General features: G+C 42.5%; 2 protein-coding genes and 3 non-coding genes across 5 annotated transcripts; all 5 read left to right on the top strand.

Annotated features, from left to right (window-relative positions):
- The first annotated feature begins 2,920 nt into the window (after positions 1-2,920).
- nop58 (NOP58 ribonucleoprotein homolog (yeast)) lies at positions 2,921-8,073 on the top strand. The gene is made up of 13 exons (XM_010886774.4): positions 2,921-2,965; positions 3,682-3,758; positions 3,857-3,909; positions 4,327-4,588; positions 4,934-4,998; positions 5,092-5,372; positions 5,699-5,825; positions 6,142-6,305; positions 6,425-6,559; positions 6,917-6,978; positions 7,138-7,280; positions 7,387-7,511; positions 7,612-8,073. Exons 1-13 carry the CDS (start codon positions 2,921-2,923, stop codon positions 7,669-7,671), a joined length of 1,599 nt encoding a protein of 532 aa, XP_010885076.1. The 3' UTR covers positions 7,672-8,073.
- LOC114830115 lies at positions 3,948-4,038 on the top strand. The gene has a single exon (XR_003777830.1). It is a non-coding gene; the product is annotated as a small nucleolar RNA SNORD70 (small nucleolar RNA).
- LOC114830119 lies at positions 5,888-5,971 on the top strand. The gene has a single exon (XR_003777834.1). It is a non-coding gene; the product is annotated as a small nucleolar RNA SNORD11B (small nucleolar RNA).
- LOC114830118 lies at positions 6,740-6,823 on the top strand. The gene has a single exon (XR_003777833.2). It is a non-coding gene; the product is annotated as a small nucleolar RNA SNORD11B (small nucleolar RNA).
- Positions 8,074-8,922: 849 nt separating the features above from the next.
- Positions 8,923-13,969, top strand: wdr12 (WD repeat domain 12). Its single transcript, XM_010886772.5, has 13 exons — positions 8,923-9,119; positions 9,450-9,544; positions 9,630-9,724; positions 9,847-9,953; positions 10,211-10,326; positions 10,417-10,571; positions 10,687-10,732; positions 10,979-11,064; positions 11,855-11,995; positions 12,565-12,670; positions 12,770-12,902; positions 13,069-13,141; positions 13,268-13,969. The coding sequence occupies exons 1-13, from the start codon at positions 9,079-9,081 to the stop codon at positions 13,343-13,345; spliced, it is 1,272 nt and encodes a 423-aa protein (XP_010885074.2). The 5' UTR covers positions 8,923-9,078; the 3' UTR covers positions 13,346-13,969.
- Positions 13,970-15,689: the final 1,720 nt, after the last annotated feature.

Here is a 15,689-nt window from a genome sequence, read left to right on the forward strand (position 1 = left end):
GAAATAGACATTTTAAATGTGTCTGGTATACACTAATGTTCAAAAGTTTGGGGTCAATTAGAAATGTCCTTGTTTTCAAAAGAAAAGCATTTTTTAGTCAATTAAAATAACAACAAATTGTTAATGTTGTACATGACTACTGTAGCTGCAAACAGCTGATTGTTAATGGAATATCTACACAGATGGAAAGACGCCATTATCAGCAACCATCAGTCCTGTGTTCCAGTGGCATATTGCGTGCTAATCCAGGTTTATAATTTTAAAAAGCTAATTGATCATTAGAAAACCACTTTGCAATTGTATTAGCACAGATGAAAACTGTTGTGCTGATTAAAGATGCAATAAAACTGTCCTTTAGAGTAGTTGAGTATCTGCAGCTTCAATGCCAAAGTCTAAGTATTTGTCAGATGCACTGAATAACACAGCATCATTCTGAACAGTGAAATTCTTGTGACATGACACCTGCGCAGTTGGCATTAAGAAATATATACATAACAACAGAAATTCCAGAGAATGTAGAAATGGGAATATGGACAATATGAAAAGGAATCTTCAATATCATTAATATGAGTGTAGTAGTGCCTATAAATGGATACAATAAAATGTGCTAATATGCATTGAATGTCCATAGAAAGTGACCAGAGCATATGAAGTGTTCATGTGATCAATAGAATAATGTTTCTAATTGAGAATCCTTATGGCCTGGGGGAAAAACTGTTTGTGAGTCTGGAAGTACGTGCCCTGATGCTCCGGTAACATGTACTGGAGTAGCAGTATGAACAGACCATAGCCTGGATGGCTGTAGTCTTTTGTGATGTTCTGTGCTTTCCTAAAGCATTGTGTATTGTAGATGCCCTGCACGGAAGGGAGATAGCAGCCAAAGATGTGCTCCAGTGACTTGCGATCAGCAGCAGGGCAGCTGCCATACCAGGCGGTAATGCACCCTGAGAGGAAGCTCTTAATGGCGCACCTGTAAAAGTTGGTGAGAATATTTGCAGACATGCCAAACTTCTTAAGTTTACTCAGGAAGTAAAGGTGCTTTTGGGCAGGTTTTACCACCGAGTCTGCTTCCCTGTACCAGGTGAGGTCATCTTTTATGAACACACCGAGGAACTTAAAGTCAGTGGAGGTGAGGTTGTCCATTGTCACCACCTGTTATCTATCAATCAATCAATCACATTTATTTATAAAGCCCTTTTTACAACAGCAGTTGTCACAAAGTGCTTTACAGAGACACCCGGCCTTAAACCCCAAGGAGCAACAGTAGTGGTGAATTTCAGTGGCTAGGAAAAACTCCCTAAGAAGGCTGAATTTTAGGAAGAAACCTAGAGAGGACCCAGGCTCAGAGGGGTGACCAGTCCTCTTCTGGCTGTGCCGGGTGAGATATTAAGAGTCCAATTGGAATAATTAATACATTTATCTGGGCTAAATCCAGAGTCTATTTAAAATTAGACTAGGTCAGAAGTATGACCAGATGGACAGGGACAGCAACAGGCCCCCCAAACCAGGTACTCCGCAGGTGTGGACCAGGACCTCATGTCCTCCTAAAGTTTAAAATGGGAGAAGAGTGGGATAAATCATTTCAGCAAGGGTAGTAGGAGCAAGTCCATGTATTGATTTATAGGTTAACAGTAAAACCTTAAAATCAGCCCTAACCCTAACACTCAGCCAGTGTAAGGACGCTAGGACAGGAGTAATGTGTTCAAAAAATGTTGTCCTAGTTAGGATTCTAGCAGCCGTGTGCAGCACTAATTGAAGTTTATTTATTGATTTGTTAGGGTCTACTCATCAGTAAGTCCAGGATCCAGTTGCAAAAATAGGTGTTAAGACCCTGGGCCCAGAGGTTGGGAATGAGCAATTATGTGTTTGATTACAGGCTCAAAAGGGCCAGAAACAAATAACTTTCTTCTGAAAATCATCAGTGTTCTCTGAGAAATGCTAAGCAGAATAGAAAGAGGTGTGGGAGACTTTGGTGCGCAGATGAGCATGTGGACAAATACGTTAGTGTCTAGTCCGAGAAACAGACACCTAACAAGTCCTGGCAGATTTATTAAATAGTACCCTATTTAATTGGCCAGTCACAATGTCAACAGTGCAGAGGCAACTCTGGAATGCTGGTCTTTTAGGCAGATATAACTATTTAGGGAAGAATCAGTAGCTCAAGCACACACTTGATACACACTCTTGTAAAAGCATACACACACAATTGTTACAGCTTTTATGTGGCTATTCAGACTATTTTTTGCCAAATATAATTACCTCTGTTTTATCTTTGTTTATTTGAAGGAAGTTATGTGACATCCAGTTATCCAGTTATTAATGACATCAAAACTAGTTAGAGATTGGCACAAACATGTTTCTTCTCAATCTCAAAATAAAATCTCTACGAATCAACCAGGAGTTTAATGTTCCTCACTCAACAAAGTAGTTGAAATCCATGTAGTTGATGGTTCGTCTGAAACCATTTTGAGCTAGCTGCTATCTGTCTTAGACATCACGAAATGACTACCGCTAGCTGTCAGTGAGAAGCAACCATGCAATGTCTACCATACATTTGTATTTACAAATGCCACATTCTTCGTTGGAACGTACTTTGTGATCCTATTAGGTCAATACAATTAAATGAAATTCTTTCAGTTTAACTGTAAAACCCAAAATGTTGTCGTTTAATTCTGTCTGCAGTTGACAATTTTCTAGCCATAAGAGATGGTTAGCCAAATGGGTTTAAAAATGTCCAGACGACATTTAGCTTCTCGCGATATTTTGAAGAAAGAATATGTTTCTGGTTCCGCATCCGCACAGACCACCGCGTGCGGACTGCAACCACTCTTCACACAGAAAGTTGCAGTAACGTGGTAGCAAGAGGAGGCTCTAATAGAGAGCACGTTTTCTTCGGTGGACGTAGTGAAAAAGTGTAAAAATGCTGGTTTTATTTGAAACGGCTGCCGGTTATGCAATTTTTAAAGTGAGTATTTCACGGGTGTTTTTTATTCTGAGATTTTAGATGCATTATCTGACCAAAAATCCAACCTAGCAGTTTAGCTTGTTAGCTAACTAAAGTACAGTAGTAGATCATTTTTGTTGGTTTAGATTTTTACATAAAATGTACGTTATTTCAACGTTAACCGTTTAATGTGGTCGAAAATACACATGTATAATGTTTAGTAGTCGTCGTATTAATTCTGCGATGCGAACCATAAATTAATTTTTACTGGGCCTTCTCGTCCAGCACGCAGTAACAGTGCAGTAGTCTCCGCAAGCACGTTGATTTTGCAAGTTCGAAAGTGACCAATACTGCTACTTGCTTTGGTGTTAGGACTGACATTTTATAAGTTTAGCTATTTGCCACGTTTCACCGTTGTATGAGTTAAATTGTTGGATACTACGGATTTTATACTTGAGCCAATGCTCATATAACAGTTTAAATTAGCCAATTAGTTTCCCAGTAGTTTACCTAGGCGGTGGGGTATTTTGGAAGGACCGCGTGTCGGCCTTCGTGGCAGGCTCCGATGTGCAATTCATACTAGCAAGGGAAATTACATTTAAGGAAAATAAATAGTTTTATATAACTGGGCTACATTTAGATAAGGCAGTTAAGGGTAGACTATAAGTTGCAGTTTTATAAAATATCTCGAAGTTCTTCATTCAACTAACGGTTAAAAATTCCTGACTGTGTCCTAGGTCCTGGATGAATCCAAACTCCAGGAGGTGGACAGCTTATGGAAAGAGTTTGAGACGCCGGACAAGGCTAATAAAATGTGAGTTTTTGTCCCATGTCTGGATAGTAACAGTTGCATTACACATCCAGGATAACAAACATGTTTATGCAGTTGACCAATAATATTTCACCTTTCAGAGTGAAGTTGAAACACTTTGAGAAATTCCAGGACACAACAGAGGCATTGGCAGGTAAAAATAAATCTAAAACTACAAAAAATACCCCATCCCCAGCTGTGTTGTTGATGATGTATCTCTGTGTCTGAATCAACCATGTGGTCATTCAGCAGTATTCGTCACTACCACTGAGACCACAGCTGACCCTAGCCAGTACTATTCATGGACTCACAAACCTGAAATCCATTCAGAACTATGCACTTTACCACTGCAAGATGAATTACTAGAATGTAAAACCTTACACTCCCAATAAGTGCCAACAAACCTCTTAACCTATGATTTAAGACTTACTGTTAATGTCAATCAATACTAGATGCTGTTTAGCAGACTCAGTAATGCCTACATTGTATGTGTGCTACAGGAAACTATGTTCAATGCTACAGAGAATCTCCTGCCATCATGCTGTCGCTCTAACATGCGTTGTTTTCCCAGCGGCCACCGCCCTGACGGAGGGAAAGATCGGCAAGAGCCTGAAGAAGGTGCTGAAGAAAGTGGTGGCCAAAGAAGCCCACGAGCAGCTGGCCATCAGTGATGCCAAGCTAGGGGGAGTGATCAAGGATAAGCTGAACCTGAGCTGCGTTCATAGCCCCGCGGTGGCCGAGCTGATGAGAGGCATACGAACCCAGATGGAGTCACTCATCACTGGGCTGCCCCCACGGGAGATCAGCGCCATGTCCCTGGGGCTGGCACATAGGTGGGCTCTCTTACACACACAGTGGAACAAACACCCTCTGCACAAGCTGACACTACCTTGTGTTGCCGATGATTATATCTTGCTGTCTGAAACCTCCTGTAGATTCCCACAGCATTCGTCACTACCCCTGAGGCATCACTGTTCAGTCCATCCTCTCATTTTTAAGATTTAAGTCTGGATCTTGGTTCCAGTCACCAATTGGGGTTTCCTAGAAATCCTGGATGGAGTGTTTCAGATAAACCTGGTTATTCTCAGTGAATTCTGAGTCTTCTAACCAGCATTTATGGGAAGCCTGGCCACGGAACTGAATAACCTCTCTAAACCATTTTCAACTGTCTGTTTCAGTTTGTCGCGCTATAAGCTGAAGTTCAGTCCGGACAAAGTGGACACCATGATTGTTCAAGCTATCTGTAAGTATCTCTGAAGATTCTCCACGTTAAAAGGCCAACAAACCAAAGCCAACCAACAGATCTGGGTCAGGTTTTAATGGATGTCGTTTGTAGCTCTGCTGGATGAACTGGACAAGGAGCTGAACAACTACATCATGCGCTGTAGAGAGTGGTATGGCTGGCACTTCCCAGAGGTGGGGAAGATCATCACCGACAACCTGGCGTACTGCAAGAGTGTCCGTAAGATCGGCGCCCGTACCAACGTGGCCACTACCGACCTCTCGGAGTATCTGACTGAAGAAGTTGAAGCTGAGGTCAAGCTGGCCGCGGAAATCTCCATGGGTACAGAGGTGTCGGAGGAGGACATAGACAACATCATGCACTTGTGTGACCAGGTAGGTTGGGGAGTTACAGGGTCATTCAGCAAATGAAAGGTGTGATGTTTGAGTCCCACATAAGAAGGTGACCTTTCGCAGCAGCCCGTTTCGTCGAGACTTGTTGTTGCAACAGTCTACCAGCACTACATCATATTTCTTTTTTAAAATGGTGACATTTTTAATTTATTCACAATGTCTCATGTTCAAGCAATCTGGTTCCCAGTTGCACCTTTCCGATAGCAGCCATTGGTTGAAGCAAGCACCATTAAATTAGCGAATTGTGATCCGTTGACTGCCAGTGGCCCCTCTCCCAGGCGTCTTACCGGTTTCTGTGTTGTAACCAGGTGATCGAGATCACAGAGTACCGCACTCAACTGTATGACTACCTGAAGAATCGCATGATGGCCATCGCTCCCAACCTGACGGTCATGGTGGGGGAACTGGTCGGGGCACGCCTCATCTCACACGCGGGTAGGTCCGTCAGTCACATGGCAGGTTCTGGACCAATCCGGTGGTAGCAATCGTTCCCAGTAGCCAAGCGGTGATGATGAAGACTACATGTCAACAGTCCTGAAAATATGTGATGCTTTTCAGTCACTACCTCATCTGAGCTTATACTATCTAGCCAAAATTACCGGGACATTCATTCAAATCCCTGCATCTCAAAAAAGAGGACTTATGGAGTTTTTTAGAAAACCAGGAATGTTTCAGGAATTTGTTACTCTGACCGTAACACTTGCAGGCCCCTGTGAGTTTTCCACTAATGGTAAATATTCTGTCCTCACAGGATCCCTGTTGAACCTGGCCAAGCACCCAGCCTCCACAGTGCAGATCCTGGGTGCTGAGAAGGCCCTGTTCAGAGCACTGAAGACGCGCAGGGACACGCCCAAATACGGTCTTATCTACCACGCCTCCCTGGTCGGGCAGACGTCCGCCAAGAACAAGGGCAAGGTGGGGCCTTTCATTCACACTACCTGTAGTGTGGTGCTCCTAATGTTTGATTTAAAACCTCCTCAGACTGCAGAGAAGCTCTGGTGTTGCACATTCTCTTCTAATTGGTCTCCTTTCAGATCTCCAGAATGCTGGCTGCCAAAGCGTCCCTGGCCATCCGCTACGACGCCCTGGGGGAGGACACCAATGCAGAGATGGGAGTGGAGAACCGGGCCAAGCTGGAGGTCCGACTACGACATCTGGAGGAGAAAGGAGTAAGTGTTGCTCGAACTCTGGAGTGTATTTACTCCTCCAAACTGTTTCAGTTGCATAACGTTTCCTTAAATGTGAATAAAAGGGACGCAGAAATCTTTGTCAGAATGAATAGACACCCCGTTACGGACCCGTAAGCCCAAAGCCGTCTGTACTGAGGCCCCAAACAAACAGCATCAAATGCCAAGCGGTGATGATGAAGACTACATGTCAACAGTCCTGAAAATATGTGATGCTTTTCAGTCACTACCTCATCTGAGCTTGTCTTTTTAAACAGTCTACTGTCCCACACGTCACATTACAGGTTCCCTCATGTTGAAGCCTGCTTCACTAGTTTAACACTGGTTTCCCCCTTTCAGATCCGACGGATAAGTGGAACAGGCAAAGCTATGGCCAAGGCTGACAAATATCAACACAAGAGGTGAGCTGCTGCTGGATGGCTGTAATAGACTCCATGGCTGTGTAGAGGACCGGTCATCCGTTAGCTTGAGCCTGGGGGTAAATGAAGCACTGGGTGTTTTTGGAAATTGCCATTTTCAGCTCTCTGGTAACTAACATTCTACCGTGTCCATCTCTATAGTGATGTGAAGGTGTATGACCCATCTGGAGATTCTACCCTCCCCACGACTTCCAAGAAGAGGAAGTTTGAGGAGGTGGAGGAGGAAGAGGAGGCCACGCCCGTAGCAGTCAAAACCAAGAAACCCAAGAAGGAACCAGTTGAAGGTCGGTTTGTAGCCTTTATGCTTTTCCATAGCCTTGATGGTTACCATTTAATTATACCGTGTTTCACAGTAGATGTGATATGCCATCTTTGTTGGTTTTCATTCAGAACCAGAGGCATCCACATCGGCAGAAACTCCTAAGAAGAAGAAGAAAAAGAAAGAGAAGAAAGAAGAGGTGGAGGAGGAAGTTAAGGATGAGGAAGAAGAGGCACTGGTCTCTCCAACAGAGGAAGTATGTAGCAAATACATTATGGGAATGTTTAAAATATTCCTGAGCATCTCTGGTGTTAGTTTGTCTCTACAAAAAAATAATCATTTTTGTCTTGATTCAGTCAACAGAAAAGAAGAAAAAGAAGAAGAAAAAGAAGGTCAAGGAGGAAGAGGGAGAATAAGCTGAATGAACTTTATATTTTTAGTTTTATCGTTACACATGTCCTCTTGGGCCTAGACTGCCGACTGAGTTTCCCGTTTGGAAGAAGAGACAAGGCGTGTGAAGAAATGGGTTTATTTCAGAATGACCAATGGAGGGGCTCTCTTATGATCAAGAACGAGAGACTAATTTTGTAAACAAAGAATACTGTGTGGATGTTTGTGTTAAATATGAACCTTTTATAAAACTTGGCGTAAGGCCCTGCAAAATGACCCAATGACAGTCAGGTCCAGTCAATGTTTAAATGTCTCATTTGTGCACATGTTGAGCCATGTGACATTTTTAAGGCTTTGTTAATGTATTATATTCTCAAACTCTTGTCTGACAGTTTTTGTTTTGGTGGATTAAATACACATTTCTCAACTGCCATTTCCCATCTTTCAAATCATCACACCTGATATAGGGTTCAACTGTATAGAATTACATATGGTGTTGTACACAGTCCAGGATTAACCCTTGTCCTGTGGGACCAGTGGGCTGGATGTATTTAGGGCAATGCTGCACATTGGTCGGGGTATGGGGTTGTAGAGGTACTGCGGATTAAGGGAATGGGTGTGAGGTACCACCAGGCCTTCACATAAAAGGCTCTGTAACCACATTGATGGAAGTTGGTGGGGTGTTTCAGGAGAGGAAATGGGTAATGTCTGTTTTTTAGGGGGAGGTTGTAATTAGGGACTGTTCAGTTATAATTTGTTGATGTCTCCTGTTTATATTTCAATTGTTTATAAAAGAAAGTTTATATACTGGGACGTTGGTTTTCTTCAAAACAAATCTAAAATGAATGGGGTATATCAAACCCATGTACAGCACGTATATTGGCAGACCAGTTGTAAAAAATAAAAGTTGGAACAGCACATCTAATTTGGGTCACATAAAACATTTACCGTTTTATGTGATAGGCCCTCAATAATTAAAAAGGCGTAGTCACATTGGTATGGGCTTTTCTGGAATGGTTTAAGACGGCGACAAAAACTTCAATTAGCAGGAAAATTGAGTTTCAAACTGGGATAGTTTTTCATGTTTGTTGTGTGTAGGGGCGCCATGTGTAAACACAAACATATATATATATATATATATACACACACACACACAATTTGCTATAAAATAATAAGTTTAAAGATAAATACACACACTTTGCTATACAATAACATGTTCCACTTGTAAGCCATGTTGTCCTAAGACATATCTAGACGATAAGCGAACACAACTTATTTTCTGCGATCGACAGAAATGTCTGTTACAGCGCTCGCGCATGAACCACATGGCATGACACTACGGACGCAGGGGCTGGTGTGTGTTGGGTGCTCGAGCAACGGCGGACGGTGTACGAAGCGGTTTTGTGGAGTAAGCGTTTAACAACAGAATAGAAATGTCTCAGTTACAAACACGTTTTTTTACGGAGAATAAAAAGTAAGTATTTATTCAATTGTAACATTAGCCACTTAGCGTTCTCTTCGGTCAGTAAGCTAACTAGCTTTCTAGCTAACTTTTTAATGAGCATGTATTATAGAAACTCTATAGGCATGTTAGCCATGTTATTATTCGTACCTTTTGCATGGTTTATTGGCAAGTTTCTTGTTGCTTTGGTTATATAATATGGTTCGACAGCTAATCCAATGTGTAATCCACTTCAGTTTGGTTACTATCTGTTTGACTAACAGTGGATGTGATGCAGAGTTATTAACTGTAAAGTATATTTTAAAAAATTATGTAACATAATCAGTCAACGTTGCCCCTCAGATATTCAGTAGATGACGTGCCTTTCTCCATCCCTGCTGCTTCTGAGGTGCAGGATCTCAGTAGCGTCATCAACAAGCTGCTGGAAGCAAAGAATGGTATGAACACAGTCAGTAGAATACCACAGCATACTGTAATGCAATACTGGCATATTGTGTGTCACATCTGTGTGTTTTGTTACAGGGTCTCACAGCCAGGTTGAGTTTGACTTCCTTGTCCGGGGGCAGTTCCTCCGGACGTCGCTGGCCAGTCACATGGAGGCCGAAAGCATCTCAACGGTGAGATACACCCCTCGACGTAACCAGAAGGAAACATAGTAACTGCCCCTGCAGATATCGGAGTTAAACAGTAATTTGGTGTCAATCTGACTTGATGTGTGTCTTGTGTGTCTGTGCAACAGGAAGACGTGGTGGAGATAGAGTATGTGGAGCGGTTCACTGCTCCCCAGCCAGAGGAGTGCATGATGCACGATGATTGGATCAGCTCAGTGGAGGCTGACTCTGAATGGTAGGAGATTTGACCCCCCCCCCCCCCACACACACACACACACACACACACACACACACACAACCAGGTGCTGACCGGTCAGAGACAGGATGTCTGACCCTAACCCAGATGGCGTGTGGCAGGGGTGACCTCACCTGGTGTCCCACATGATCACAGAATCACTTCATTGCCCAGTTATGTTTCCCGACACCTGGCATTTAGGCTTGGGCCTAGTGTTCCAGTCTCATATGTGATGCTGTGTTTGGTGTCTGCTCCAGGATCCTGACGGGTTCCTACGATAAGACGGCCAGGATCTGGTCTCTGGAGGGGAAGGCTGTGATGACGGTGGCTGGACACACAGATGTGGTGAAGGACGTGGCCTGGGTCAAGAGAGGTAGGGGGAAGGAGGACAGAGCACTGAAATGAGAAAATCTTCTGTCCGACAATATAATATCACCATCCTGACACCCCTGTTTTTGACCAGATGGTCTGACCTCCCTGCTGTTGACCGCCTCTTTGGACCAAACTATTCTCCTTTGGGAGTGGAACTCTGAGAGGAACAAGCTGAAAGCCAGACACTGTTGCCGTGGACATGCTGGGAGTGTTGATACTATCGCAACAAATCCCACACGCACTAAGGTAAGAGGTGGAGGCTTGAGGGGGTGGAGGTTTGAGGAATAGCTGGTAATATGCCGCTGTCCACGTCACTGATCAGGGTGTAAAATGAAGTGCTTGTTTTTGTCCTTCTGGACAGTTCTGCAGTGGTTCCTGGGACAAGATGCTGAAGATCTGGTCAGCAGGTAGAATCACAGTCCTGTTGGGCTCCATCTCTTATCAAGTGTTGACCGTTATGATGGCGTTAGATAATCCTATCATCCTATAGATGGTCTTTATATTCTATATTATCCTATCACCAATGATATACTGTCCATACTAAATGTTGTATCCTGCTGCCAGTCACCATGCGCACAACCTGTAACTGAAATAATACTTAATGTGTAATTCACAATGTCCTGCCTGACCCGTGTTGTGTTATGTGGTCTCAGTGGCGACTGAAGAGGATGAGGAGTTGGAGGAGCAGCCAAACAGACCCAGGAAGAAACAGAAGACAGAACAGCTGGGATTAACCAGGGTGAGTGAGAAGCAAACGTTAAAGACTGGGATTGATGAGGGTGAGTGCGGAGCTAACGTTATAGAATGGGATTGATCAGGGTGAGGGAGGAGCTAACGTTATAGACTGGGATTGATCAGGGTGAGGGAGGAGCTAACGTTATAGACTGGGATTGATCAGGGTGAGGGAAGAGCTAACGTTATAGACTGGGATTGATCAGGGTGAGGGAAGAGCTAACGTTAAATTCCTGGATGACACATTATCAGTCATCTATAACTGACATTTATTCTGAGATACTTTAGAATCACTTGCACATGATATGCAAACTATGACTACATATGAAGTGTTTTCACTGGATTCATCACAGGCTAAATGTTTACCATTTGGAAACAAAACTAAAGGCTTATCCATTTTAACCCTTACTGTGACCCTAATGAAGTCTTTGCCATTGTTATCGATGTTCTAAAGACGTTACAGCCTCAACGTTCTACTGACTTTTTCGTCTACTGCAATTATCATGTTGTTAAAGTGATGAAATTAAATAGTTTGCAAAGTCATTAGCTATTGTGAGCAGATCCTAAAATTTTTTTGCAGAGATAAGCACAAGTCAGCTAGATCTTATTGGGAATAATGGCATGTTTCTGTTTGAAAACATCTACACTGTGAACAGTAGTCTACGAATCTTAGTCCACTATTTAGTTATAAACCTAGACAGTGGTATTTTATATCTATACATATTTTAACAAAATGTACAACTTGTGAACATCGATGATCACTTGTATGGTAATCCTGTTCCCACTCCCTCCATCAGACACCCCTCATGACGTTGTCCGGTCACAACGAAGCTGTGTCATCAGTCCTTTGGTTAGACGGTGAGGAGGTTTGCAGTGCATCATGGGATCACACCATTCGTGTGTGGGATGCCGAGACCGGAGAACTCAAGACCACTCTGGTAAGAAGACCTGTCCTTATCTCTGACCTCTTCTCTCTAACCCTTGACCTTTCCCAACTAGGGTTGGGCAGTATCCAGATGTCATTTTCATTCACAGGGTTTCTAGTTAGGAAAATTAGGCAACAAAAGTCTGACCCGCAGGTTGTAGTTGACACAGCTCTTAATGCAGAGACTGGTAATCCAAATGAAGTACAGTTAGCAGCTACAGACTTGCATTTTGTAGAGTTTGCCAGAGGAAATGAGTGAGAGACATTTTGACCTGAGGATATGAGCTGTTTAGCACAGGCCGGGGAGATTCAAAATCTGGAGCTGTCAAGATGGGAGGAGACACGCTGTAGGGAGATCATACCCAGAGCACTTTTTGACTTTTCAAATGCAGATTAAATGAAAAACATCATCTCCTAACATGAAGCTGACATGAAAAAAGTTATAACTTTTTTTAAAAAGCATCAAGTTATGTGCAAATGTCTTTTAAAAGGACGTCAAAAAGGTACTCCCAACCTTGACCCCTGACCTCCTCCAACCCAAACCTGACCTCTGATTGTGTTTGCCTGGATTCCTCTCTACAGACCGGCAGTAAGGTGTTCAACCAACTCTCCTATTCTCCGCTATGCCAGCGCCTGGCGTCTGGAAGCACTGACAGGCATGTGAGGCTGTGGGATCCTCGCTCCAAAGGTGAGGTCATTTAAATCACTTTGAACTGTGTTTCAACGTCTCCTTTCCTTCAAGTCATTGGAACATCACTTTCTCACACTCGTGTCTGTGTGCGTGTAGATGGGTCATTGGTGTTACTGTCTCTAACTTCCCACAACGGCTGGGTTACGGCTGTGAAATGGGCCCCTTCCCATGAGCATCAGCTGGTGTCTGGGTCCCTGGACAACGTCGTCAAACTCTGGGACGTCAGGAGGTCTGTATGTCGACAGTGCGAGGGCTTAGCATGAGGTCGTTCAAACGTTGTAATTTTGTTTTTATTGGGTCAAGAACAATGTGTCTCTCCAGTGGATTTAAAAATCCCCATTTGGCCCGACTCCAAAGGAAAGAACTGGCCAAGTTAATGTTTGTTTATGTTCCAGTTGCAAGGCTCCCCTGTACGATGTGTCTGCCCACGAGGACAAGGTGCTCTGTGTTGATTGGACAGACAGCGGGGTGAGACACAACACACACCGCTTGGCATCCTATACCAGAATAGATAACACGTAGTATACTAGAATAGATAACATTGAATTGATTCTGTTTACCCTTTTCTATACCTCCTTCTCATTTCTCTTCCAGTTGTTGTTGAGTGGAGGAGCAGACAACAAGCTGTACACATACAGATACACAGCCTGTGAATCGGATGCTGGAGCTTAGTCACCCCTCAAACAACACTTGCCTGACCGACTGTGGATATTCAGCATGTTATTTTTATATGTTGTTAACTTGAAGAGTCCAACTTTGATAATTGTATTATTTCTGTTATATTATTTCTGACAGATGTATGATTTTAAGATTTTTCTTTAGTTAAATAACCCTTCTGTGCTGTAGGTATGTTCCGTTTATGAACTGTTACAGTTACATAGACAGAAGAGTAGTGCTTTATGGTATAAGAGAGCTCTCAAAGACAGACATCTATTAAACTCTATGTATGCAGCCAAAATGGGTCCGGACCAGACTGTCCAAAAGGCTGTTTCAGCACAGGCAGGACTACTACCATTTTATTTTTAGTCAACTTTGTTGGCCGTTTCCTTCCTGGACAGCCCTTTAGGAGTCAATTCCAAACCAGTTAGGAGGAATGTCACATTTCAGAAGGTTCCCCATCTTAAGTGTTACCATAGAAACCTAAGTATTGGTGTAAGCCAAGTTTTAATATAGGTGGATTGATTCCCACTGGTTCTACTTTGTCAGATTATTGTCTGTATTCATTCTACACTAGTATTTATAGACAACCAACCTGTCACCAGTTTATGATTAAAGAAATTATTTTACTGCTGTAAATAGTGATTTTTTTTTTTTCTCTGGAAATTCTCTCAATAATCATTCAGGTTGTCTTACTGCACACAAATGTAAACCAATGTATCAAAGAAATGACATCAAAGTTTCACAAGAGACAACGTTTATTTACAATCAAAAACCGAAAAGATAGGCCTGGCTGCACCCATGAGAAACGAACGAGAATGTCAACAGGGCGAGATACCTTGGATATACTATGCACGCATTGGTGAGAACACTTCGCAAGACAACACGCGATGATACAGTATTAGTAATAAGAAATGAACACAAAGGCGAAAACACGAAGGAATACCCAAAGCTCACCTCTGTCCTCAACCAGTTTCCCACAGGAGCAGCAGACTAGGGTGAATTCATAGGGAAGTGGTGACTAAAAAAGGAACAGGACTAACCAACATTTAACATAAAAGAAGATTAATTAGTCCACCCGCCAAGGCAACCCTAAATATTTTTCCGGAATGCCGCACAGTTGCCAAGGTGGACTAGAAAAAAATTACGGAAACATAGTAAGAGCAGCGATGGCTGTTAAATATAAAACACACATTTCAGACATAACACAATATAAAACTTAAGCTACATTAATACAAATAATTAAAACATCTGTGTTTTTTACAAATATAAAAACACATACCTAAAATGCTAGCGAGTTTACAGTACACATTCCCAGCTCCCAATAACAATGGCCTCAGCCAATCACCTCTGACTGACAAAGCTGAGAAACAAACAACTGTCTCAAACTTTACGTGTGGGTGTGTGTGTTAGGTCTTACTGAACGAATGGGGACCAAATGTCCCAATGAGTACAGTAAACCAGAAAAAATGTTTACCTCATTGGGACCTTTTGCCGGTCCCCGTGAGGCAAAAGTCAATTTCCGGCTCAGGGTTTAGGTTTAGGGTCAAACTTACAATTCATTTTATAGTTAGAATTGGGGTTTCTTTAAGGTCCAGGCGTTGTTGGTTAAGTTTAGGGTTAAAGTTAGGCATTACATCTAGGTAAAGTTTAGGCATAAATGTTACTTTATTGAGGTTAAGGTTAGGGTTATGTTTAGGGTTAGATTATGGTTAGGTTTAAGTTTGGGGCAAGGGAGCATGCAATTTCTATTTTCTGGTCCCCATGAGGTTAGCTGTACAAACTTGTGGGTGTGTGTGTGTGTGTGTATATATATAGTCTATGTATGTACAGTAGATTTAAAAAGTATACACACCCCTGTTAAAATGCAAGGTTTTTGTGACGTAAAAGAATGAGACAAAGGTAAATCATGTCAGAACTTTTTCCACTTTTAATGTGACCTATAATGTGAACAATACAGAAATCTTCAAGGGGGAAAAATGAAAAATATAAACCTTACAATAACCTGGTTGCATAAGTGGGGATGTGGCTGTATTCAGAATTAACCAATTACATTCAAACTCATGTTAAATAGAAGTCATTACACACCTGCCATAATTTAAAGTGACTGATTAATCACAAATAAAGTTCAGCTGTTCTAGTAGGATTTTCCTGAGTTGCATCTCAGACCAAAAGCTGTGGTCTGCAGAGAGCTTCCAAAGCATCAGAGGAATCTCATTGTTGAAAGATATCAGCCAGGAGAATGGTACAAAATAATTTCCAAAGCTTTAGATATACCATGGAACACAGTGAATCAAGTGGAGAAAATATGGCACAACAGAGACATTACCAAGAACTGGACATCCCCCCAAAATTGATG

Source organism: Esox lucius, chromosome 22, assembly GCF_011004845.1.
Source record: "Esox lucius isolate fEsoLuc1 chromosome 22, fEsoLuc1.pri, whole genome shotgun sequence".
Classification (NCBI taxonomy): Eukaryota; Metazoa; Chordata; class Actinopteri; order Esociformes; family Esocidae; genus Esox; species Esox lucius.